General features: G+C 39.3%; 2 protein-coding genes across 5 annotated transcripts in view; one reads left to right on the top strand and one right to left on the bottom strand.

Annotated features, from left to right (window-relative positions):
- Positions 1-12,716, top strand: part of lnx1 (ligand of numb-protein X 1) — a 34,140-nt gene extending 21,424 nt beyond the window's left edge. For 2 of the 4 annotated variants that reach the window (XM_079474164.1, XM_079474166.1), the window contains 9 exons: positions 918-1,162; positions 2,663-2,818; positions 4,309-4,517; positions 4,665-5,054; positions 6,486-6,620; positions 7,711-7,888; positions 9,981-10,239; positions 11,073-11,231; positions 11,406-12,716. In XM_079474164.1, the coding sequence (XP_079330290.1) occupies positions 918-1,162; positions 2,663-2,818; positions 4,309-4,517; positions 4,665-5,054; positions 6,486-6,620; positions 7,711-7,888; positions 9,981-10,239; positions 11,073-11,231; positions 11,406-11,541 (1,867 nt within the window). In that variant the 3' untranslated portion in view covers positions 11,542-12,716. Of the gene's footprint in view, positions 1-917; positions 1,169-2,662; positions 2,819-4,308; positions 4,518-4,664; positions 5,055-6,485; positions 6,621-7,710; positions 7,889-9,980; positions 10,240-11,072; positions 11,232-11,405 lie in introns of all 4 variants that reach the window. The other 2 variants (XM_079474163.1, XM_079474165.1) reach the window with 1 other exon arrangement.
- Positions 12,717-12,837: 121 nt separating this feature from the next.
- fip1l1a (FIP1 like 1a) overlaps positions 12,838-26,730 on the bottom strand; it is a 29,584-nt gene continuing 15,691 nt past the window's right edge. Inside the window, exons 12-16 of the mRNA XM_079474168.1 lie at positions 25,836-25,878; positions 20,826-20,884; positions 17,524-17,728; positions 13,787-13,933; positions 12,838-13,337 (exon numbers count right to left, since the gene is read on the bottom strand). Of these exons, the coding sequence (XP_079330294.1) occupies positions 13,190-13,337; positions 13,787-13,933; positions 17,524-17,728; positions 20,826-20,884; positions 25,836-25,878 (602 nt within the window). The 3' untranslated portion in view covers positions 12,838-13,189. The remainder of the gene's footprint in view (positions 13,338-13,786; positions 13,934-17,523; positions 17,729-20,825; positions 20,885-25,835; positions 25,879-26,730) is intronic.

Raw genomic sequence — 26,730 nt, 5'->3', positions numbered from 1 at the left:
CCCAGCAATGGTCATAATATCATTCACTTAACAATCATTTGACTTGATCTTATTGTTTTCTTGTTACTATTATGCCACTCTCCCCCAATCATTTAGTCCCGATTAAATGAACCGATGAATTCAACCGCCTATTTATGAGCTCGGCCCACCCTGGCAACCACACCAAACTGTCTGGCCAAATCCTACATGGCCCATCTCACATCTTAGAACTGGAACTTGGCCCACATTTATTTTAAATAGTGTAATTAAGAAGATTGCTTGGATTTTATCGTAGCAATGGTCAAATCAGACGCTAAATTTAAGAATCTGGTGACTGATGCACCACTATGTTTGGACCACAATATTTCTTTGTGTTCGGGTATGCAAAAGTGATCTTGTATGCCGGTTTGCATATCTATGTGAAAACACTGTAGTGGCATTTGAGAAACGATCTTGAATTTAAATATACAGCAAGATGGATTTCTCAGCTTAGCTTCTGTCTGCGGGAGTTTGTGTGAATACAACAACAGACAGCCGATTACTTTTGTAATGCAGAGCGTCTCATTTCAAAGGTGATGTGCTTCATATCCTGGTCTTTTGTTGTTGTGCCTTCAGAGGCGAAACATGTTTGTTTGTTTGTTTGTTTGTTGTTATCAAATCTGGCCTTTCGCAAATACCTGTCTCCGTTAAAGCAACCCAATACATCAACCACAGTTCAGATGTACAGAGATGTAGCAGAACATGTAGCCTACTATCAAGTCAAAAAGGCCACAATCTAAAAAGACTATATAAACATAAAACATAAAAAATACATGCAATTATTCAGTCTCCTTTACCTGACTTTGCGTTCCTAGGCAGCACTGGGACGATGATGACACGTTCATTGTGTGGTAATATATCTTGCTGACCTACTTGTGTATTTTTGTGCGATTTCACAGGTGTAAAGGAGCGTCACACTATGGTCTCTCTGCTGAGAGGAAGCGGCGATCTCAGGAGGAAGATTGTACCGATAGCACCTCTGAGCTCACCGTGGCAGCCCTGCCCGGAGAGGGATGCCCCTCCTCTGCAATTGCCCTCCTGTCAGATGAGCCCGGCCTGGTTAACCCCGCCTACGAGCCCAGTGTGGAAGACAACAGCCAATCCGGTAGCACCACCAGCCTGGCGGCACGCAGTTCGAGGAAGAGTGAGTGTGAGTGCACACATTGTGTGTGTATTTGTCTCTGCAGTAATGGGTTTCGTCTACAACAATGCAAAACGTACTTTTCTTTGTATTTTTGTCTTGACTTCCCAGAGAAAACATTTTTTACATGACCTAATAAATTTTCTTTTCTGAAGGAAAATTAAAAATAAAGATATGTATTAAACTTTTATATCAAATTAAAACAAGTGGAAGTTCTGCCAGTGGGATAAGAGACACAAATCAAAAAATACAATAAGAGGTCAAATGTAATCTTTGTTTTTATTACCCTACTGGTAGGTGTAAGCAATACATTTACTTGGTAGTATTCTTTTTCGGAAAACAATATATCTAACTTTCCGTCTATATAACTTTTCTTGTCAAGTAAATGTATCTTGATTCAAGACGCTATTTTTACAAGGAAGTTCATCTGCAATTGTCATCTACAAAACAAAACTTTTATCAAATATAGTACATTTTATATTTAACAAAAATGGTCTCAAAATACTTATTGTGCATTACATAGATTTACTTCAATTAGATTCATCTAGACTAGAAAAATACTTACATATAACAATTTTCCCCTTTACAGCTACTGAGATGATCAATCTGACAAATGTCAATTGTTCAAAGTTGTCCTCTGTGCACCTTTCATGTCGCTTAATGCGAAATCAATTCAAATTGCTTGTCTTCAAAGTTTTAAGGCTCAGCTGAGACACTTGTTATCACTGTTAAAGAATAATGGGGCAGGAGGGGATGAGTTCAAATATACCATATAAATACTTTATGAGGCCTGTTCCTGAACTCCACAAAGTAACTCATGTGTGTTGCATTGTCTGACATCCCATGGAAATGTGAATCCTAGAGAATGGGCGCAATAAAAGCGGCTACACCAGCATCACTGGAAACAGAATGACGCTACAGCCAGACAAGCTGTCGACCTCCAAACCAACCAACGCCAGAGTCCATTAGAGACTTTAAAAGACATCAATAGACAGACAGACAGAAATTATTATATGATAAAGAGGGCAAGATCATGCGTTTATAACAGTATCCTGGTCTTGCTGGTTTGAACTGGTCTTTCTGAGGTTTTTTAGCATGCCTTACTGGGATATTTAACTGAACCTACTAAGAGCTTAAACAGCTTTGGCTTAATATGTTAGTGTTTGCAGGGTCTGAAAGTTTCTCCTACACTGCTTCAAGTTACACAGACATGCAGATAATGCATTTTTATGCTGATTCAGGTCTGACCTAAAGAAAACAGCACTGGCCAGAGTAAAATTAGAATTTTACTGCGGTATACAAAGCAGGTGCTGCTGATTTCTAAGGTTCATTGCATGTGCAGTTTATTCTGATGGTCAACCAACAAAGGGTCAATATGATTGGCTGCTGTGTGTTGACTTGTCTCTGATAGGTTGTAAGTGGACAGTATATTGTGTGATGTCCAGGCATGTGCACCTCTGCTTCTCTCGTACTCACTTTCTTCATAATCTCTTTCACTCACAGGCCGCAACTTTGACCGGTCATCAGTGCGCAGTCGTTCTTTCCGACGACTGAATAGAGCGTTCAGTGTCCTGAGGAGGACTAAAAGTGGGACAGTGGTGGCCAACGAGACCACCGAGGAGAGAGACAACCTCAGAAATGCCCACATACCACCAGAGGGTGAGTTCTTGTGCTTATGGTTAATATAGCATTTGCAACTTTATGCACTGTAAACCTTGCATTAAAAAAACATTCTGGTCACCAGTCTGGTTGGTCTTCAGCTGGTCTCTCAGCCTGGACATGCAAAAACATTTGACATGTGACAGAATAGGTTAGACCACCTTCAGCTATGCATTTTCAGCGAGGACATGAGCACAACTCCTTTAAGTAGATGTGTTTTAAAACTAGCTGTGAAGTTTCCCTGTTCTGTGTTTAGTGTATGCTTTAAAGTATACTTACTGAAGGAACTGTGTATACTGAGTGAAATGTGTTACAACTTTTGAGCATCAACAAAGGTAAATAAGGGCCCACATATGCCATTTGATATTTGTTTAAATTCTGTTCACTTAAATGGTTAAATATAAATAAATAAATATTGCTATTAAAAGTCCCACTGGCATTGTTAAACTACACAAAACAAAACAAAAAAACAAAGCATGTTCGGATTGAATGTGGAATTTAATTTACTCAATAACATGCTAAAACAACATCAGCGAATAATAAAGGAGAAAGAGAGTGTGTCAGAAGGTGACAGTCTGGTTTGAGTCCGTTCAGCACCGCAGTAGCATATGGTCCTTTAATAATGCAGATGGAGCCTGACGAGGCTTGTCAGAGAGAGAGAGAGAGAGAGAGAGAGAGAGAGAGAGATGGAATGCGTGAGGGAAATGAGGTTGTGTGCTGGGATAGAGGGATTGAACAGCTTTCTGAATGAAAAAGGTGAAGTGGGTTTGGGAGATCGAAAATGAGAGGTGGAAATTCCAAGGGGGATAAAGAGGGATGTAAGTGTGTGTGTACGTGTGTTATGTAACACCCTCAGGTTGCTGTAGTAATGAGCTTCACTTTCTTTCTCCCTGAAAGCAATCAGAACAGATGAGGAGAAAATATTGACTTTGAAAGAGAGAAACTGCAGATCGTTGAGAACAGGGCGAGCGAGAGAGAGTAATGGAGAAATGATGGTTAGAGAAAAATAAGAGAAAAACCCCAGATTGTTACCAAATCCATGTTGTGAAATACACAGTATTGATTCATCCAGAACAAAATTGATAAACATACAGTAGTTATAGAAGTTTTTTATCTTAAAATAATTTAAATATCTATTGTGTTTTATTTCTAAATCTTTCATTACAACAAATGGCACTTCCACTTTCTGTTTAGCAGAAGATTTATGCTTTAGTTTTGGATCATTTCCTCAGACAGAGATTAATACAGTCTGGGATTGGATTTCCTCCATGAAAATCCTTTTTGGTTTAGAAACAAGTCTGTGTTTTGTTTGAGAGGCTGTAATGACATTAATTGTTTTTTCCTTTTTCTTCTATTTTTTTAAACTATGAAGTCATGTTTGGCTCTGCTTTTGTCTGAACAGTTGCCCTGTTTGTAGCACACATTCTGTTTGGCACTCCTTGAACCTCACTGATTATGCACTCTCTCTCTCTCTCATCCGACTCATACAGTATTTGCATTACCTCAGCTGCATCATCTAATCCCTGATGGAGAGGTCACCAGTATTAAGATCACCAGAGCAGATCCTTGTGAACCTCTGGCCATCAGCATCGTCGGGGGAAACGAGACGCCTCTGGTCCGTATCCTTATTCAGGACATCTACAGAGAGGGGGTCATTGCTCGAGATGGAAGACTGCTTCCTGGAGATATGATCCTTAAGGTGTGCTTGTAGATGTTTTATTTATAGCTTGAGCTCAGATGGAATCTGTGAACTTGTTCTGTAGCAACAAAATTTCTAAAATTATCTGCTAGACCCCACTGTTTCTTCCCGTCTATTATTTTATTTTTGTCTCTATCCCTCTTTCAGGTCAATGGTATTGACATCAGTAACGTGCCTCACTGTTACGCGGTGGCTGCATTGAAGCAGCCCTGCACGCTGCTGCGCCTGACCGTACTGCGGGAGCAGCATCACCGTTACCGTTCCCACCACCACTCCCCCTCCGAGGGTCTCCCCACCCACACCGCCACCATCCGGGACGACAGCCTGCACGTGGTCCTCGTGAAGAGGGCTCCGGATGAACAACTGGGCATCAAGTTGGTGCGCAGGCCCGATGAACACGGCGTCTTCATCTTCCACCTACTGGAAGGGGGGCTGGCCTCCCGTGACGGAAGGCTGAGGATAGATGATCGTGTGCTTGCGATCAACGGGCACGACCTGAGATACGGAGCTCCAGAGCATGCAGCGTTGCTTATTCAGGTGAGCAGCATTATGGTATATGTAAAAGAAAAATTGCATGAAAATAGTCGGAAGATATGGCAGGTGGGCTAACAAGACAATCTCTTACCACGTTGATACTCCGTTGTATTCCATTCTAAGTGAGTGATTTAATATGTATTTCTGTCTGGGGTTATTTTCACATCTTAAAGTAGTTTTATCAGCTTGCTGCTTCCTATCTGGTATAGATTGGTCTCTAAGGAGCCAAGATGGCCACTCACAGCAGGCAGTTTCTGACATAGATGAACTACTAGCAGGAAATTTATTAAATTAGTCCAATTAGAGTGATAACAAGCTAGACCCACTCAATTAAGTGGTAGCAACAGGGCATTAGACTCCCAAGACCGCCGTGGGCCCCCAATGTGAGTGTGTGGGTGTGTGCTTTAGACTAACATAAGCAACAGGGTTGTCAGAGGGAAAGGTTAATGAAGAAAAAAGCCCTATGGAACAACAAGGATGGATAAAAAAAGAGAAAAAGAGAAATAACTCAAAGAGAGAAAAACTTAAGCACTTTTTTAGCACAGACACAACTGCAGCACAGTTCCCAAATCTCCATATATATTGGTCTTCTTTTAATAAGTACACACGGCTCAGATATAATCACACATTCACACTGAGTTTGAGCTGTAGGGCACTGGCAGTCATCACAACATCTGGTAATTGTGGTTCCTAGACTTCCATATAGTAATGGGACATTGCACACCCACCCACACACACACACACACACACACACACTCTCTCTCGCTTGGGTATGAACAAGCTATTTTGAATTTTAATTGTTTGGGAATTGAGAACTCCTTAGGGAAGATATTGTCCTCTGTTTGCTCCCCTCATGCGTACGGAAAGTTTACGTTTTTTTATGATTTGCGGTTTTAGTTGGTTTGAGAAGGTCTAGCTTCTCTTCCAGCCTGGTAAACTGGTATTATGCTGGTTTGGCTGGTCTTCCAGTCTGGATAAGTTGGTTTATTGTTGGCCGGTCATCTAGACTGGCACAATCACCAAATCCCTCCAAAACCACATAAACCTGATGAACCCGTTTAAGCTTTTTAATCACCAGTGATGCTTAAAGGGATAGTTCAAGCCAAAATAAAAATTCTGTCATCTTTTATTCATGTTGTTCAAGACCTGTATTTGACTCTTTCTTCTGTGCAACGCAGAAGATGATAATATTTGACATGGACACAAAACCACAGAGACATTATTTTAAATCACATGCAAATGCAATGGAGGTCAATGGGGGCCAATGTCGTTCGGTTACCAACATTCATCAAAATATCTTAATTTGGGTCATACAGGTTTAGAATGACATGTGATGAATGAAGAATGCGTTTTGGGTGAACTATCCCTTTAAAGCCTCTAAAAAAGAGCCACTACAAAGCTAGACTTAAATGGTACATGCTATATATTCTGCAGGCGAGTGAAGACCGTGTCCATTTCATCGTGTCCCGCCAGACACACATCCCCACTCCAGACATCCTCCAGGAGGCACCATGGAACATGGAAGGACCACCACCCTACTCTCCTGTAGATATCGAGCAGGCATTACTGGTGAGTCTCAAGCACACGACACAAGCAACATCCTCTCTTTATTTCCAAATCCTATACAGCACTTCAGAGAGATACTCTCAATGGGTAAAAAAGGATTTGAAAGCCTATTATACCAACATCAAAGAATCAAGCAATCAGCCAGCTTACAAAACACACGTAATCCTATAATTTACTATTACTCTCTGAACCTATTAATGAAAGAAAAGACAGCAGGGGAAAACACAGCCATGGCAGAGAGGATTTCTTCGCACCTTTTAAATGGGATTTTCTGCTGCTCAATATTTGCACTGACAACTTCCCTGTTCTAATAAAATTCAACTTCACAGCTATTCATTACTCTCTCTCTCTTGGTAACTCTTGTTAATTCTCTTTTACACTGTTTGAAAGGTGGAAACATTCTGGCTTCACATAATAAGAGGTTTTTCCCTCCCCTTTGAATTAGCCACGGTCTTACACACACTTTCTCCAGCGATAAGCCATACGCACGGTACAGATCAGATTTTCAGTAGCCCGAGGCGCAGACTAAATACAAACAGCCCTTTTATTGAACTTTAATAACGCTTTCTATTAATTTAGAACTTAGCGACTGCGTTTGTTATCTTTGGAGGCGGTCCAAGGCTAAATTTGGCTGCGGTCAGCGATATTGCAGCGTCCTGCAAGCTCACCATTTATTACAAACACACACACAGGCTTCAGGCAGTCGTGTGATTTTTGAAGTTGTTGTTGGGGTTTCAGAAAAGTGTAGATTGAGTGGGTTAGAGCATAACAATACGTCAGATACCGAAACCTTGCAAACACACATTTTCATGTCATTCCAAACTTGTATGACTTTCTTTCTTCTGCAGAACACAAAAGAAGAGATTTTGAAGAACTTTGGTATCGAACAACACTGACACCCATTGACTACCGTTGTATGGACACAAAACCACTAAGACATTCCTCAAAATATGTTCTTTTGTGTTCCAGAAGAAAGAGTCATATAATAAGTGGATACATATTTTTCAAACATTACAGATGAAAAAGAAATTCTGTTAGTTTTAATAAGAAAAAGCACTTTTGAAAAAGCATTCAGATCATCTCCCCACTCCAGGATTCGTGTCAAAAACCTGAGTGTTACGAGAAGACCGTGACTCTCGAAAAGGAGCCTCATGATTCTCTGGGCATGACGGTCGCTGGCGGGATGAGCAGCAGGGGGTGGGACCTGCCCGTCTATGTCACCAACGTTGACCCCAACGGCGTTGTGGGACAAGAGGGCTCCATTCGCAAAGGTAAGACATCAAAGAGTGCGTTTAACCTATTCAGACACAGCTGACAAAGGCAGGCACACCTGTTTCCAAGGTGCCCCTGTGATCTTTCCCCCACTCGCTTGAATGCGAGTAAACAAACACAAGCAAAGACACACCTGCTAATGCATATGTATAACCGCCATCAGTTCTGCAAATATATGCACATAACTGGAAAATGAAACTTGTGCAGCAACACGCTCCCACTCACATGTCTGCAATACAGGCAAAGCTGTCTCTCTGTCATATACACATATCCGCCCCTACTGAGCGTGATTAGGTTTTTGCAGGTTTTTATTTTTGTCATGTGTGACATCCATGTAGGTGTGATCATGTACAGGCAGAGTCACAGCCCTTCACTTTTTCCACATCTTGTCATCTTACAGCCTTATTCCAAAATGGATTCAATTCATTATTTTCCTCAATAGAGGCCCAATACCCCATTATGACAATGTGACAGAAGTTCGAAATCTTTGCAAATTTATTAAAAATAAAAAACGAAAAAAGCACATGTACATAAGTATTGACAGCCTGTGCTCAGTACTTTCTTGAAGAACCTTTGACAACTTTTTGAGAATGATGCCAAGGTTGTCACACCTATTTTTGACCAGTTTCTCCCAATCTTATTTTATCAGGTGATAAATTTGCAAAGATTTCAAACAAACTTCTTTCACGTTGTCATTATGGGGTATGAATAGATGAATATTGATGAAAATCACCATAGAGTCCATTTTGGATTAAGGCTATAACATGACAAAATTTGGAAAAAGTGAAGCGCTGTGAATAATTTTTCAGATGCACTGTGTGTAGGCATACAGACACACAATTATACTTCAATATAGATAAAGGTTTTTTTTCAATTATACACAAGGACAAAAAGTTTGGACAAAAGCAAGCCCAAAATGTATAATTCTGTTCTTGAAACACCTTTGCCTACGGAACTAGTTATCCTTCCCGATCTGTATGCAAGATTTATTCACAAATGTATTCATAATGAGCTAAAAGAGACTGGCATAAGCACAGAAACAATGTCCTTTTTTGCACTGTTGCTAAGGATTTTTGTTTTGTTTTCTAGTAAAAGTTTTTAAAACTTCATAATTTATTAAATATTTACATAAAAAGAATAGTGACCCAAGATAATTAGTCTTGTTTTATGAAAGTAAATATAAGAAATAGGTTAGTTTATGTTTAAAACAAAATTGTAAATTACTGTAAATCTACAGTAAGATACTGCCAAACCTTCTGCAAAACTACAGCAAAGCTTTAGAGTGCATCTCCTCTTATTCAGTAGATAGATGAAACAGTTCTGTAAAATGAATAAATAATGTTACAGCTTTTAGAACCTTTTGCTATAATAAAACATTTAAGTTGATAGTCCCCCCTTGGCCTGATGTTAGGGATAACTGGGGGGCCTATGACTGGAACTGGGGGGATCTCTATCCACGCTATTATTTGAACTTTGGATTTGCTAAATGTTCAAAGAATAAAATAATTCAAATGTAATCATGTGAAGACGAAATGAAAAAGTGTACCCAATCATCTTAGGAGTTTTAAAAAAAGGAGAAATTTGAAATCATATGCAATTTTTGTGAATATGTATAAAAATAGTCTATAAAACTGCATTCTAAGGCTATGAAACCAAATTATAGCTTTGCCTTAAAAACTGAATCAGAAACTAATTAATGGACTGTTGCTGTTCACATTGTGCCTGATACATCAATGCAACTTGCTCTAAAAAGCATTCATAATCTTTCTTCACAATTTAATAATGTGTTCTATTACAAGAAATATTACAAGGCTGCACAGCCAGGGAAGAATAACATTAAACAATAACATTCCAGCCAACTTTTCACAATCCAATCAAATCCAGATGGATGAATTCCAGTCCAGCTCTACATTATTCCCCCATTAAATCTGGTCTCATTCTGAATAGATGCCTTCATGCTGTCTTTGTGGTGCAAGAGGAATAATATCCTAAATAAAAAAAAGAAATTATTAGACATAAACTCCTCCGTGCAACAACCAATCACAAGCAATCATTTGATCCCCATAGTAACGTCGCTGTCTCATCTCCTAGGTGACATCTTGCTCAATGTAAATGGGCTTGATCTGACGGGTGTGACTCGGAGCGAGGCTGTGGCTAACCTAAAGAACACCACATCCCCGGTGGTCCTGCAGGTGCTGGAAAAGAGACTACCCAATGAGAGCTCCCTGGATTGTATGCCCCCTCTGCATTCCCCCTGCGCTCTGTCGCCCTCTCCGTCCGGAGATATCAAACTACCCCTGCCTAATGATGACTACTCCCCCCTCTGGTTGTCCTGGCTCCAGCTGCCCAGGTAAAATAAAAAAAAGAATGATGAATCGTAGTCACGTCAACTTCTGAGAGAGGGATGTGCCACGAACACCCTGATATACATTTCACGTAAATTGAACAGCAAAAGACATTCAGAACTATATTTAAAAGTCTGTGCTATACCTCATTCTCCTTGGCTAGAGGAGAACTTAAGTCAAATTGATGCAGCTTACCCAACTCTCACAAATGAAATGACACAAAGTTCTCGAGGATAGAAGTACAGTCTTTTCAATATATCATATTGGGTGCACGGATCTCATTTTCACAACACTTAAATCCACTCAAAATATATTTAAGACACCCAGGTATCACATATGACCGCACTTCTTCCCTGACAGCATCTCTGTGTTTTATTCAAGTCAAATTCAATCTGCTGTCTACACTGATCAGCCTCTATTGTGTAGGTTTGTCTTTTCTGCTCTCTCACTTTTTCCACTAAAATCCCCCTTATTTTCTTCCCACAGTTAGCTTATCGCTACCGTGTTTTTACTACATTTCTTTGAACTTGTAAAGAGTTATTACCCTTGATGAAGAGAGAAGGAGAGAGAGAGCATTACCCCTCTGACTCGACATTCACGTACAGTCTTTTCTTTCTCTCTCTACATCCTCTGACTTCTCATACATCCACTCTCAACCTGAGCTCAGAGCTTTCCTGCTGTTAGCTGTCAGACCCGGTTGATATCCACCCTTTTATATTTTAAAGATCCGTAAAATGAATTTCCTACAGGGACTGAAAGACTTCAAATACAAAATGAGTCTTTCAGTGTTGTTCACCTGTTAACCTTTCATGTACTGTGAATCTTCTGTCTATTCCAGGCACCTTTACTGCTGTAAGGACATTGTCCTCCGCAGGAGCACGTCTGGCAGTCTGGGTTTCAGTATTGTGGGTGGACAGGAGGAACTCAACTGTAACCAGTCATTCTTCATACGATCCATCGTAGAGGGCACGCCTGCGTATAATGATGGCAGGATACGGTACAGATACTTACTTATTTATTTGTATTTATTTTACATATACGATTCAATTGCTTGTCAATGTCCTGCGGTCGGAGGCTGTGTGTAGTGGAAGTTTATTAAATGCTTGAAGAAAATGTTGAAGAAACAAAGGACTTCATATATTTACGTGTCCTGTGTTTTTTTTTCAATAAGCTGTGGGGATATCCTGCTGGAGGTCAATGGGAAGAGCACCTGGGGAATGACGCACACAGCCCTGGTGCGTCTTCTCAAGGAACTGAGAGGACGAATCACACTCACCATCGTTTCTTGGCCTGGCAGCCTGCTATAGGACTTCTCTGCATGGGGCGGAGCTTACAATACAGACCATATAATGACAACAAACATGGATTTAGAGTACAAGACTTCCTTTAAAGGCAGAGCTTATGGAAAAGACTGCCTAGGAAGCCGGAAATGACACATGGACCTCACCCAGGTACTGGGGGCTTTGACAGACTCTTCACCAGAGAGAAGGCGGAGCTAATGACTGCCCCGCCCTCAAGAAGCACGTTTATGAGACTCCAAAATTAAGAGGCGCTTTCACGATTGCCCCTTTGTCGGTGGGCAAAGCATAAAGATAACATCTGCCAATGCGAAAAGTGCATGATGGAAAAACATGTCATTTGATGATGGAGGGTGGACCTTGTTGAATTATACTATAGAGGTCTAAAACACACTATTCAGGAGAACAGAGTTTTATCAGAAATAAATGAGTCAGAAATAGATGTATAAACAATATGGGCACTGTGCTATATGTAGGCAGATTGTGTGACTATCGTTGTTTCGTAGAGGCAGATGGGGGAGCGTGCGAGGCGCTTCTGTTGGGCGAGTAATGTCACGACTCAGAGAAATGGTGGGATGTGTGAGGTTTGGGTGGTGAAAACAAACGTTGCCAATTTCATTAGTTTTACATGTTAGAAAATGCATTCGATGCACATTCTTTACTATAAATGTCGGTGTCTGAAAAAAGATAAATTCAAGCACTTGTACTATGAGTAATAATTCTTTGGATTTATTTCTCTGTTTCTATGGCTTTCTGATATCAGCTTTGTTTCTTGTTCTGAAAGTGGTTTACTCTCGCCATCCTCTGGCTTGGAGACACGTTTGCCAAGTAGTTCTATGTTGGTACGTTTCAGATGCTGTTGCAAACGAAGTAAAACTATAGTTAGTAATAAAAAAAAGAATAGCAACTGAAAAAAGAAAAAGCAATGTTCATAATCTATTTTCCAAATGGACTATAACTTATGCTCATAATGATAATGTGAGATTTTGGCGGCCTTGCTGATTTTATTTTTTAATATGGAAAAGAAAAAAAGAGAGAATGATGTGTGAAAGGCTGAGTTTGTGTGTGTAGGTATCAATGTGGGTAAGATGCGTGCTCTAGCATCTCATGCTTTGGCTTGTGCAGTATACTGTATCTGTTGGTACCTTTTGGTTCAATGATCAATAAAGTCATTCTACAAGGACACTTGGGTTATATTTCTTGGCATGCAATGTGTGCGTAAATGTCAGTGTATAAGAAGACCTTGACAGAAGGTCAGTTACTGCCGCTAGCGTGCTCCACAATGAATCACAGTTTACACACATTCACATTCACCTTACCATGTTTATAATATTTGGTTTCAACAAAATGTACATTTGGCACAACAAAAACACCATTTCATATCATCCGGTCATTTTAAATGAATAAATTAAATCATAAATTAAAAATAGCGGACCCCTTTGGCCACTTTGTACTTTTCATCAAAATGTGTTCAGGAAATTAAATCGCTAAAAATGTAACATAAATTGGCTTATTGAGTGTTTGGCATCTGATTGATCTAAATCGATTACCAGTTGGTCACTCCACGGCCGGTCGTTCTGACTGGTGAATGGACTGATGGTCTTTTACTAAAGACCCCCTATTGGTCACCAAACAGGTTCACCAACTGCTGAAGGAATTATTCCGTGGCTTCTGATTGGTTTTCCTGATCCATACTGTGCTCCTCGCTGGGCTCCCTGCTTTCATGGTTATGTCTGGAGCTCTTGTGCCTGTGTCTCCTGTGGCTATCTGCGTCATCGCTTTCATGACGCCTCCTACTGCTGCCACTAATGAGAACATCAGAGGAAGTAACGAATAAAAAATATATCATACATACAGTATCAGTATGATACATATATGTTTTCCTTAACCTTATAAAACACAATTTATTAAAATTAAATTAAAATACAATTTAAAATGACAACATTCAATCACATCAACAAAATACAAAATAGCTGATATATAGAAGATATCATTTGATTATATATGGAGTGTAACGTTATGAAAATATTACATACTGTAGATAATGACTATCATAACAATCAATGTTTTACACACAACATGAAATAATTTATTATGGTGACATTTTTTGTCTACAGATAAGGATAATTTACATTTACGAGCAGCTGATTTTATCACAATCTATGACTTTTTTGGAGCCGCGGTCTAGCAATACTGTTTACTAGAACATTATCGGTCACCTCTGGTTACATTGGGAGTTTCTGACATTTCATACCTGTGTGAGGTTCTGTGTCGCTCACTCCTGTCTCTGTGTCTTCTCTCTCGACGTCTGTCACTTTCTCCGTCTCTTCCTGAGCTTTCTCGATACCTCTCTCTGCCATAGCGACTGTGATCTCTGTGTCGAGATGGGCGTTCCTCTTCACTGCACACAATCGCACACATTAGTAATGAGGGAAAATAGCGCACATTGTCAGACACGATGTGCCCACTAACAGGTGATTAATAACCTGATCAAGCATGCATTGCTCAAAATCGCATTTACTTTGCATTGGGATGACACGAGGGTAAGTCAATTATGAGAACATTTTCATTTCACTTTACCTTTATTTCAACAAATACATTCGAAAGTTAACAAGGCTGGTTCAGAAAAACTTCCCGTTTCAGTATTTTGAACACTGCACAAACATTTGAACATTTACAACCGAATCAACATCAACATCTTTAAGATTTACCCAAAATAATGAATTCAAATGAAACTGCAAGTGCTGCTGGACCAGTGTTTACATCTTGCGAAGTGGTCTATAGCCTCAGTCAGGTCCATACTAAAAAGAATCCAATTTTAGCTATTATAATGCTTCTCAATGAAAGCTTGCAAGTGCACAATTGCAATGTGTTCGGCACGATAAGAGAGACACAGTAGCACACAGATTTCACACAGAGATCTCTCTGTAATTAGAGTCAGTTGAAACCTCCGGGCCTCAGGTGATGTGTATAGATTCATCCTGGAGACACTAATTACATGACAGGGCACAAAAGAGCTCGGTGGTGGTGGAGGAATTGTGTGCGATTGCTCCACTTTTATTTTAGTTAAGCAACTGCCACGTTTCCTCTCTCCGTGCATTCTTCACCGTTAGTCAAACAATCTCTATGTTACTGTCAGCAGCATGCGTTCATATCCCAGCATGCATCTGTGCGGGTGTGCGGCAGTTGCAAATTCTTCTCAATCTTATTAATACTGGTTACAACCGTGTACCTTTAGACTGTGCATGAATGCACCACGAGTAAGACATCACATGATGCTATGAGTCTCCGAGTGTGTGTGTGGTGCCAGCTGGCCTAAAGAAGAGCCTGTCCTCTAAGCCAGGGGAATGAGATCATATCTAGGGGACAAGTGCTTACCAAATGTCCTTAATTTATTGGCACTTTTTGACACCTTTAAGTTTTCCGCTATTTAACCATTGCTCAGCTCCCGTGGCATCATGGAACGAGTGTCCATCCGATCCACACTCACGAATCTCGGCGGAAGCAGTAGACCATCCGAGAATTTTTCGCATACTGAGGTTTGGGACATACTATCCGTGCCTCATACTTATTTTCGTCTGCTATATAGTTTGGAAGTAGGCGATTTCGGACGCAGGGTTTGTCTTCAGAGGCGTTACATAATTAAGCGTTATGTTTTTATTACCTTACAATGACCTATTTCTATGTAGGCCTACATAGACCACGGTTCCTCTTACGTGAAATTTCGGCATGTAGTATAGACAGTAGCCCTAAACGGAAACACTGCTCTACAGAGCATGTTTCGTAAATGTGTTATCTCCTTCACCAAAGAAGCGCAAAAGTGACGACATTCTTTGTCCTGTGAGAGTCACCTTAGTGCTTCGAAAGGGAGGTGTGGACTGAGCCATTGGTTGCAATTCGCAACCTCACCATTAGAAATGTCATAAACTGGATTTTTTATGTTATCAGCCCCAAAGTGGAAAATGAAACCAACCGGCACGGTCCAGCACGGAATGTAACTGTAAAGCAACCAGAACGGTTTTGCCCTGAAGAAAAAGTGTTTTTTTATTGTTATTGCTCTGCATGTTTTAAAGACAGAATATACGAAAGGTTCTCTAGCAGGATTTGCTTAAGAGATAGGAGACGTTCTCTCTGCATGGTGGAGAATCAAGCAGTTTGTGTGTTCCAGTGTGGTGGAGAATGTTGTACTTCACTCAGCATGTGGTAGACAGAGATTGATCGCTATGGTTCTGTGTTGGTGTATAAAAGCTGTGATGGAGAACAGGTTTGTCAGTGTATAGCGGAGAGACCTTGAGGGCTGTATAAATATGTTGGTCAGTAGGCCCTCTGAGCAACAGCACAGGCGCTAAGCTGCTAACATACTCTCAAAGCCTTGGCAAGATTGGGCGCTTGTGACCGCTTCAGTCCTAGTTTATGCGATGCCCGGCCAAAAGTGTGTGTGTCCTTGCACAAGCCCAGCAGTGAATCAGAAGAGTCATGTTGAGATTTGGCAGTCGTTTTATTTAACATGTTTTCAACCGACAACACTTTTTCATTAAAAACAACCCTGCGGCAGTCATACCCCAGGAGTCTTAAGCGGGTAGCAGGGGGTACTTGGAAAGATTTATTTTATGCTTTGCTAAAAATAATGTGAGAAAGAATGTATGACAAAAATTCAGGGCTGTCAGTGTATTTTAATAATGTAACTATAATGCAATCTTCGTTCTTCATTTAACAATACCAAAGTGAAATTTCCCCTTGAACTGTAAAAAATGTCTAAGGCGAACTCATAAAAAAAGCAGCTGCTTATGACAAGGCTCATTTATTCAGCGAAAACACAGAAAATTTGGAAAAGTTTATTTTCTGCCTGTAGTTTTTTTTTGCCTTAACTTGGCTTTGCAAGTCATTTTACGGGAACAGTTCACACAAAATAAAGATTCTGTCATCCTTTACTCACCCTCGACATCTGATGAACACAGAGAAAGATATTTGGAAGAATGCTTGAAATCCATTGACTACCGTAGAAGGAAAAATCGCAATGGTAGTCAATGGTGGCCAAGAACTGTTCAGTTACAAGCTTTCTTCTGGATATCGTTCTCTGTGTTCTTCAGAAAAAATACATTTGTGCAGATTCAGGGTGAGCAAATGAAGACAGAATTTTCATTTTGGGGTGAACTGTTCCTTCAACTTATATTATTTGTTAAAAACACACATCAAATGACAATCCAACATGGCAAACACACTACCTCATGCACAAACACATAACTCTAAATCACAAGCACATTACTGACACGAGATAAAAAAGAGCTTGTCATTGTGTGTGTGCAAGAGAACGTAAGAGATGATCTTAAAGAGACAGCATGTGTGACATGTCTGTGTGCTTCCCAGATGTTTCTACTGGCCTGTTTTAATCTCAGTGTTCTCCTCATGTGACCTCGTACTGAAAAACTGCCACCGCGGCAGAGAGTAGTCAGGTTTTACATGCATACAGATGTGTGTCAGGTCAGTGGAAATCGAATATGATGGATTCTGAGTCAATAGCTCTGTGACATGCAGTGGGTTGAGGTGTACCTGTGAATCGGATTGGTCACTGTGATACTGGCATCCACTTAAAACCCACTCACATCCACTGGTTTCATATATATATGTCTCAGCCTGTTTCAGTCTCTCTTATTTTTTCCTTCTCTGTCATACATATTGTATGTCTGTCTGTATAAACATCTGCGAGCAGAACTTCCATCTCTAATACAAACACAAACAGATAACAGTCTGCCGAGTCTGTTAAGCCACTCTCTTTTCATCTATGCACTCTTTACTTTTTTCACTTCATTCCTTATTTCCAACTTTTCTCTGTCAGCATTAGATCCATATGTGTGTGAATACGGAGCAGACTCTACATCTGCACTCATTGATCCATTATTGGCCTGCTTTGTCAACCTCTTCCTCATAAGAAAAAAATACTTGTATCTCCAGTGTAAAGGTCTAACCTGCTTGTTATTAGTTGTCTCTTACCTTCTGTGGTCTTGTAAAGAGGGACTATGATCTCGATCTGCTTCTCTGTATCGCTCTCTCTCCCTCTCTCGCTCTTTCTTCTGGCCTTTCTCTCGTGTTTTCTCTCTCTCCCTTTCTTTATGATGTTGGCCATAATACTCCCATGGCTTGCTGCTGTCAATCGCAACGGGCCAAGAAGCCATGCCTACTGTAGGCGGGTATACACCTGGAAAAAAACAGGAAATTGTGCAATTAGAAAAAAGTAGATGCCACTGATGCCCTGCATGGGATGCGAAGGTCATGGAGTTATGTTGTGATTAAAAGTATCTGATGTTTTTGGACAGCTGCTTTAAAATAATGGAAACTGTAAAATGTGTTATAAAAATAAACAATCTTGAACTAAATCGTACCACCTGCCTACAACACACAATATTAATATGCAAACATTTTAAAGCTATAATAGCGATCGATTACTTAGTGTGTAACATTTTGTTTTGCCCGACCTTTCTATTGTTCATATACAATTCTGTGGTGGTAATTATTGTGGTAACATTTTTATGTAGCATTTATGTTTTAGTGTATATTTAGCTCAAGTAAATTTTGAACTTTGCGCAGAGAAGATGGGATGAGGTGAAGATGGTTGACTATGTCTGGAACTTGGTTTGTGATGACAGCATTAGTCATAAAAGACAAAAACTATCAGATGTACACTGCTGAAGTTTTTGAGGACTCATTTTTAGTAACTTAAGTTGAACTGTTGTTTTGAGCTCAGTGTTAGTCAACACCTTGCAATTTAGTTTTTTCGTGAGTACCATCGATGGTTAATACTGTCAATGGATAAAAAAAGTGATTTTCGAAACACAAAAAAATGTTTTTCATAGACTGGGCTATGCATGTTTCTTGAAAAACGTTCATAATAATAGGAAATACATAATCCATACCTGTCAACCCTCCCGTTTTTCCCGGGATTCTCCCGTATTTTACCTTGCTATCCTGCTATCATCCCGTATAAATATTTTCCCGTATTTCTATAAAATAATAAATACAAAAAAACACTGGGCGCAAAAGAGTTATGCAGAAATCCCGGCTTGCAGCTAAATTCATTGGTTAGGCTTATAATGACGGGTAGGTTTTGGGATCAGTGTTTGGTCTAGGCAATCAGTACTGTCATTCACATGACCAATAAAATCTTTAGAATCGGCTGCAGGGCGGGATTTTCTACTGAAGTAGTTTGGGGGGGGGGAAATCGCGCGAAGAAGAATAGCAGCATCCCGAGGATGGACGAACATGAGAGAGATGGCATTGGAGTACCTGCAAAAAAGCCGAAAGCTTTCTGCAAGTATCTTACCAAATGGGAGAGGGAGGCTTCGTACTTAACAAAGAGCAACATCGGGGCAAAGTCATGCTTTTGTAATATTTGCTGCACGTATTTAAGTGTATCACACGGAGGGAAAAGTGATGTGAACCAACATGAAAAATCTGAGACGAAACACTCTGAGAGCATTGTTTTAGTTTATATAAAGCAGGATAATTTAATAGGTCAAAGAGTTGAATGTGTTCATGACGTGTATAACCTCATTATATTAAAACGGTATAAAATTATATACAAAAACAGTATTAAAGTTAAAAACTATTTTGGTCAAGCTCACAAATACACTCCTCAGAACGTGTTAAGGAATGCAAAGTCTGCGACCAATGTGTGTAACAAGTCACGCGACAAATAAAACTGTATCACCCATCCATTCTCTTACACGCTGTATTTAAATAATAAATGTAATATGTAATAAATTCACTCAGAATCTTTTTTAACAGTTTTTAACTGCCATACGTCTCTCTTGTCCACGCGCTCAGGTGGAACATTTCAGAAAAACGAATCAGTACATCCACTTTCAAAAGACCTCCTTTCAGTTGCTGTGAGAACAACAACATCACTAAAAAAATCTAATGGCATTTCAAATCTGGCCCGAGGGCAGTTTTGCTGACTATTGAAAGGGCACATGTCAGACAGATGCCAGGATAACAGCTTGCTATTACTATGACGACTATTTCTCTCTCTCCTTTTACAACACGCATGCACCATTTCACACAATCACAAAAACATAAAGTAACAGTCACTCTTTTAGCTTCTTAACTATCTCCAAAATCAATACTACACGAAGAGGTTAACAGGGCCACAGTAGATCGTCTGACCTGCTCATTTTTCTTTGTGTCCTTGTTAACCTCGGTCTGCAATAATGTTGTGTGCTTGACTGCGGTGGAAATGCTTGCAGTGCATGTTCATCGGATAGAACTGTATCCCTTCACAGTTCTGCAGGATGTGTGTGTGTGTGGTGATGATGAGAGGGTGTTGAGTATATTAACGCTTTGTGTGCAGTTCAACGCTCTCTAGCCAAAACACTGACACGGACATTCCTCCCGACAAACTCGCACATGGACGGAAAAATGTGTGTGAATGCGTGAGGATGTCTGATTTTAATGGTGGGGTGTTCCAGAATGTTTGATTCTCCAATAAAGATGGTCCAAGAGCAGTGGCCAGACTCAATATTTTCTCACTATTCGCTACAAGGCAGAAAAGAAACCAGAGACTTAAATGCATTCAAAATAACATTAGGCCGTTTTCTCTCACACACATATTATTCAGGAGCCAAAGAAAACTATACTGTAAGTGTTCCGATAACAAGTGTATTTCACTTTCCATGCGCCCCAGCAATGCTTAAATTATACTTGTGACATTTCGAAACAAATTGTGCTGATAGACGGTTTCATCGGACGCAAGGGCCTGAAGTTAACTTCCGGTTTGTGTTTGTTGATCGGTCTGTCTAGTGGCTAATAATATAACTATTTATATTGTATTTAATTTAGATCCATAATAATTTAAATAAGTATTTTGTTGCATTATTGTATTAAATAAAACATGTTAAATGGTTTCTGTAACTTTGTTGCATTTAAGTTTAGCCAAGTAACGGTTCTCATACTAGTTACTCAAAATAATGGCTTGACAAACGTTTAACTCGCTAATGTAATGTCCTTGAATTATTTATGAAAACAAACAATAGAAATAACTTTCTCTATTCTTTGCAGAGGTGTACCAGAAGTTAAGTTTGGACCACATAAACATGCATGCGCAGTAATGCGTGTTTATATTGTTGCTTTGAAACCGTCTATATCTGGCAAGAACCACTTGTGATATTTTCGTACAACATTTAAGCTGATATATGAATTACTATATTGTACGGAATATACTTTATTGTGATGCTGGGACGGATGTGATCAGAAAGACACTATAAACAGGAAAACAGTTAACAATAGAATAATAAACCTACCTGGAGGGAAGGGAAAGGGTGGAGCTGAGCGTCCATCATAGCCTCCAACCAAACGCCCACTGTAAGAATGAGCCAAGGAAAAGTTACATGTAATAACTATATTTGAGTCCACTTTTAGAAATGCATTTTTCTGAAAAAAAGTTGGTCATTTATGTGGAGTTTTAGATTTTCCAGCATGATTTGCTGTTGACATGCTACAATGGCAGCAAGCAAATCTGAATCATACAAAGCAGTGAACAAAGTTTAAATCATTTTGGTCTTTCGAACCCCACTGTATAATGTATGTACAGTGTTTGTGACCCTGTCAGTGAAATCCAGGCTCAATTCTTATAATCCGGTTGTGAGATAATAAACAAGTTTGATTTTAACCACTAATTTCATTACGCTTTTTATTGTTGACATGGCCTCAGTCATTAAAGATATTAAGGTTTTATGCTTTAAATGATGTAGGATGATTCTATTTAATAAAACACAAACAAATACTTAAACTGGGTTGTCACAGACTATCATGCATACGTGTTCATATTTACAGTCTTTGAATATACATGCAGTATGAATTCACATCATCGTATTCATTATTTATATTTTGATCTTCCCCCTTTAAGAGAAAAGATGCTCGTTGTCCTGTTTTCCCAAGTGGGCCCACAAAAACAAGCTTATTTTAAAGACCATTTAATCCAAGGTCACTAAGAGCAACAAAAGCTCATTACTTATTACTAACAACAAAGTGAGGGAAATAAATACAGCAGGCAACTAAGAGCGAAAGAAAAAAAGACAACGAAAAGGGCAAACTTTCAAAATGATCAAAAGACTCTCCTCTCTTTCAGAGCTCAATTTCCTCACTGTTTGATGTAACTGGCATAAAGTCAACGTGCAGCATGCGCCCGCTAATCTGCCAGCAGTGTGTGCCTGGGCGCATGAATATGTGTCTATCTGTGTGTAATAGCAGATCCATTTCTGGCAAACAAGCTATCGCTGATCCATAAATCCTGGCTGGCCGCCCTGCTTCCAGGGCGTTCTGCAGCTTGTGTGCGAGAAAAAAAAGCATCCAAAAGAACTTCTTTTGGTCAGGTGTTGTTTAAGATGAGTGCACCGATTCTAATAATATCTCTGGAAGAGATGCTGCTGTTCTGGTTTCCTCTCTCCTCCTGCATCCCATTTTCTCCACATTGCTCACTTTCTCTCTGTTATTATAATTCAGCTCTTCTACATCTGTGCTTTTTCAATTCTTGCTTTATCAATCTGTCTAGATGATTTGGATCGTGGGAAAGAGGACAGGAGGAATTTATGATAATTAATGTAAGATGATCTACAGTTGCATCTTATCTCACCCCTGGTGGGAGTCTTAGTTAGTGGCCGCCTCATTAAGACGGCTAATCGCTGCAGAATTTGGCCCTTAAGACCTCAAGCTAATGCTGTGCCGAGACTCCGCCCCTCCGGTGGGCTGCACCGCGACACTCTGGTGAATAAACAAATCAACAGAATAATTATGGCTGATATTATAAGATGCGCTGAGGGAACGCTGGCACGTGTTTTAAACTAATGAAACTATACCGGATGTGGTTGCCAAAACCCAAGACATCTAATCAAAGCAAGCACTGAGGAGGGAATTCACAAAGAACGAATATCGCTGATAGTGCTGTTTATTTGCACCTCTCGTGAAAGGAATTATGCAAATCAAGTGAACGTGCCATCATAATGATTGCGCTATGCATGGCACAATTTTCCTCATTGTGGCCGGTTCTGAGTGCTGGGTTGTGGAAGATGCACCAGGCTTCAGCAATTTAAGCGCGCTATTTGGAGACCGCAGAGCATCTCTCGACCACTGCGATCCAGGCACCGGAGTCTTTAAAATGCAGGAAGTGCACCCGACTAGAATGCATGTCTGGATATATGCCCGGTCATAATGCTTTTCTCCATCATTCGATCATTGTTTGATTAACAACCGCTGTCGTGATCATTGAAAAGGTAAAGAAAAAGCTTCCACTGTCTGCTTTTCAAGATGAATAACTATGCGATATGAATGAAACTGCTTTAAACAGTCAAATAGCATTGTGCAAATAGGGCGTGTACTATGACAAGCCTAATTTACATAGAAAGGAAGCATTGACATTAAAAAGAATGACAGTTACATTGTTTTAATATGATTTTAATAAATTAAGCCTTGACTGCAATCTGTCAATTTAATGGAAAAATGATTGTCCGTTCTTCAATGTATCCGGATGGTGAATAGTTTTTCATGACTAAAGATCCAGGCACAATATATTTAGTGCCATGGAAAAGGTGGAATAAAATCAATCTCCCAGAGAGCCTTACGGGCCACAAAGCTCTCCATTTCTGTGCTTCATATAGCAAGAGACCTTATGACATGTGTGTTGCATATGAGTGAGAAACATTAAAGAGATGACACAAAAAGGAGAAGAAGAAAATAGTTTTTTGGAGTGATGGTACAAGAGGAAGTGATTCATGGATTAAACAGTCGGTTGGCAGTGCTTGGACGAACGGAAACTCCTACAAGGATGTTTGGACTTGGCAGAGAGAGCGAGACGTGAGCGGAACCATTCTTTAAACAACAGAAAAAGAACGAACAAGCAAAGTTAAGGACTAGGAAATGGAAATAAATGTGTGAGGAGAGAGTGAAAAAGAGAAAAAAGTAGCATAGAGATGAGGAGATAAAGGGAATAAAAATAAAACCAGATAATATGAGTATAACATTATGTTTTTCTTACTGGCAAAAGATAAAACACTTCCTATGTACTAGGTTCTTCATAATTTGGTTCTACTTATTATTGAAACAAAGATGAAAACAAAATTCTTTAATAGAGTATCGTATGCTACAGCTTTATAATACTTGTTTGGATTGGAATTAATGGAATGGATAAACCGTTTATTAGAATGGGTCATCCGAAAACGTTTGTCTAACTAACAACCTTAAACTTCTGAGGCCACTGTTTGGATAATTTTTACATGATCTCGTAGAACAAGTGAGAGAGGTCACAGCTTTTCAGATTCCAAGTTTCCAGTTGGGACACGAAACTATGACTTATAAATCCGTATAAGAACCATAAGGATGTTCTTCAGATAACGGTGGCTGTCAAACTCTTAGTGGGAGTGAAACAAGTAGGCCTACTGCATAGTGAGTGAGGGGAGAGACTCGCTCGAGACTGGGTTGTTTTTCTTGGGGACGCATAGAGGATAGAGAGTACATAGGGAGGTATGACGCATGGATGGATGGGGAGGACTGGATGCCTGTAAACAGGAGGCCAGAGGTACAAACATGGCCACCCTGTCTGTTCCTATTTCTGCCTTATTTGGCTTTCAGCTTATTTAAGCATGGCTTTTAAATAAGAAGATAAGTTGTGGCGTCGGCGAGATGAACAGACACACATTTTACTATCATAATAGAATAGTTTAGCTAAAAATACATTTTACTCAAGTTTCAATCGGATGACTTATTTCAATAGAACGCATAAGCAGACTTTTAAAGAATCTTTTTATCTGCCGTTTTTTTATATAATGACCCTGTCTGTCAAGCTCCATAAAATGACACCATAAATTAGGCCATATATGTAGTAATATGTGTACTATATTCCAAAATCTCATAAAATTACTATGTAAAGACAAAAGTTTTTATTTTTTTATTTTTTTGACAAGCATTGTTTCTGTTATACAAAAAACATATTTAATTTCCATAATGAATAATTTATAAATGTATTATTATTAATAAATACATAATTAATAATAGCACACCAGTAACAATAGCATTAGTAAATGAGAACCTAATTATAATTTTCAGGTGTTGATTCATTCATTCATTTTCGGTTTAAAACACGTTAGCTTCTGTACTGTATCTCCAGAACAAAAGAAAGAATTGTTTAAGCAGGATAAAAACGGAATGAGTAAATGTGAATATGGAAGAAAGGGAGTCACAGTGGATTAATTTAAGCTGAGGGGACTTTTGTCTTGATATTTTCTTCTAGTCTTGGTGAAACTTTGATGAGCTGGCCTACATATTGCAGGCAGGAACAGAGACTGCAGTAACTCACAGAAAAGGAAAAGCTTTTGTGGCCGCAGCCCAGTTTCACTGTTCCATAAACTCAATGAACTTGTCAATCACAGATTGACGAAGTGTCAATCAACATGTTGTGAGGGAGACAAAATGTTTGAGTCTTATAGCTCAATGATTTTTCAACATACTTCAGCTCTTTCCTATCAATCTCACAGGCTTTCATTCACATACCTGTATTAAGAGATACTTCCCTTTGGCAGGGACAATTTACCACATAACAATCTAGAGGAAAAAAAACTTACTGCGCCCATTGATACTGCATTGCATGCACTGTACCTTCATATTTTTAGCACCCACTTTTCTTAAAGAATTATGCAAACCAGAATCAGAATCTTGAACATTTGCACATCATATTAAAACTGTCTCTACCCTTTTCCTATTTCTACCTCTTTCTCTCTCTCTGTGTGTCTCTCGGTTTCTTCCTCTCCTGTTTGTGTAGTAATCTGCTACATTTGTATTTACAAATGCACTTTAGGCTGCTACGTCTCCTGTATCTATAAAACGCTGACCTGCAAACATACAGTATATATACTCCATATATGTATGAATAGTACTGTCTATATATAAAATATACTGTATGTATATAATATCATATACAAACTATATTTTGCATAAAGAAATACTATCTTTTGGACCTTTCGGCCAATGACTAGGATTGTAACAACATAAACATTTCATTAGTAGATCTCAACACAAGAGAAATTTCATTATTATTGATTCCAGTATAACTGCAAAAACTAACATGCTTAAGTAAACAATTTAATTAAATAAACAAAATAGGCTGTAGGCATCTAGTGCTGCAATAGATAAAACATTATTCAAGTAATTGTTAAAGTAAACAACCAATAATAAGGAAAGATAAAATAATATACAGCAGTTTTCTCTTTTTCCGTATGACAACCCTTTAACAGTAGGCCTAAGTGTTAAATATAAACACATACCTTGGTATCAAAGGTGGAGGAGCTCCAGGAGGTAAACTGAAACCTACAATGACAGCATGAACAATAATAATACAGAACAATCAAAACACTCAAATATTGTCATGCTTAAATATAAAAAACTGAAGTGTACATCATCCAGTGACACGAGTACAAACAAATTTGACTGTTTTACTGTTTTAACAGTGTGTTTATGTGTGCGCCTTGGTTTGTCATATACACTGCTGCTAATGATCTTCAATCACATGATATCATTCTGAATGTGCATGCATCATTTGCACATGCGTGTATCCAGATGTCTCAACCTTTTTAGTGTGTCAACAGTGTTTATAAGACATCCAGTCAAAAAATTCAAAAAACTCGGCAGCCTGCAACTTTTACCGGCCCTGCTAAACGTGACGTCCACCCCCCCTTATAAGCATGGGTAAAACAAATGGGCCTTAGCAGCGCCCCAAAAACACACTCTCCCTCACATGGTAGACACTTATCTGCTTTGATCACACTCGGCCACAGACGCAAATGTTCGCGCACATCTGGGCACCATCCCCCCTTTTGTTTTTCCACAGACCCCAGATGGGATCCAGCTCCGAAAGAAAGTTCTGAACAACAACAAAAATGACTGAAAAAGGCCTCTAAGAATAACAGTAATTTGAGGAACATAGAGATCGTGCAGCGCTGGTTAACACAGATTGAGGTAGAGATGAAGCGGCCCCCGTCGATACATGTACACGTATACACAAGATACTTTCTAGATTATGCTTTTTATTAAATACCTTGTACATGGATGCTATAGTATCCACATTGGTATAGCAAATTGGTAAAATGAGATTCTTTGCAAAAAAAGAAATCTGTTTTCTTTATGTAGTTAGGTTTAAGTTTTGGTAAAAATAAGGATGTC

This window comes from Barbatula barbatula (assembly GCF_947034865.1).
Source record: "Barbatula barbatula genome assembly, chromosome: 15".
NCBI classification, from domain to species: domain Eukaryota; kingdom Metazoa; phylum Chordata; class Actinopteri; order Cypriniformes; family Nemacheilidae; genus Barbatula; species Barbatula barbatula.
The sequence above is the reverse complement of the archived record's forward strand: the minus strand, read 5'-3'. Positions and strand labels throughout refer to the sequence as shown.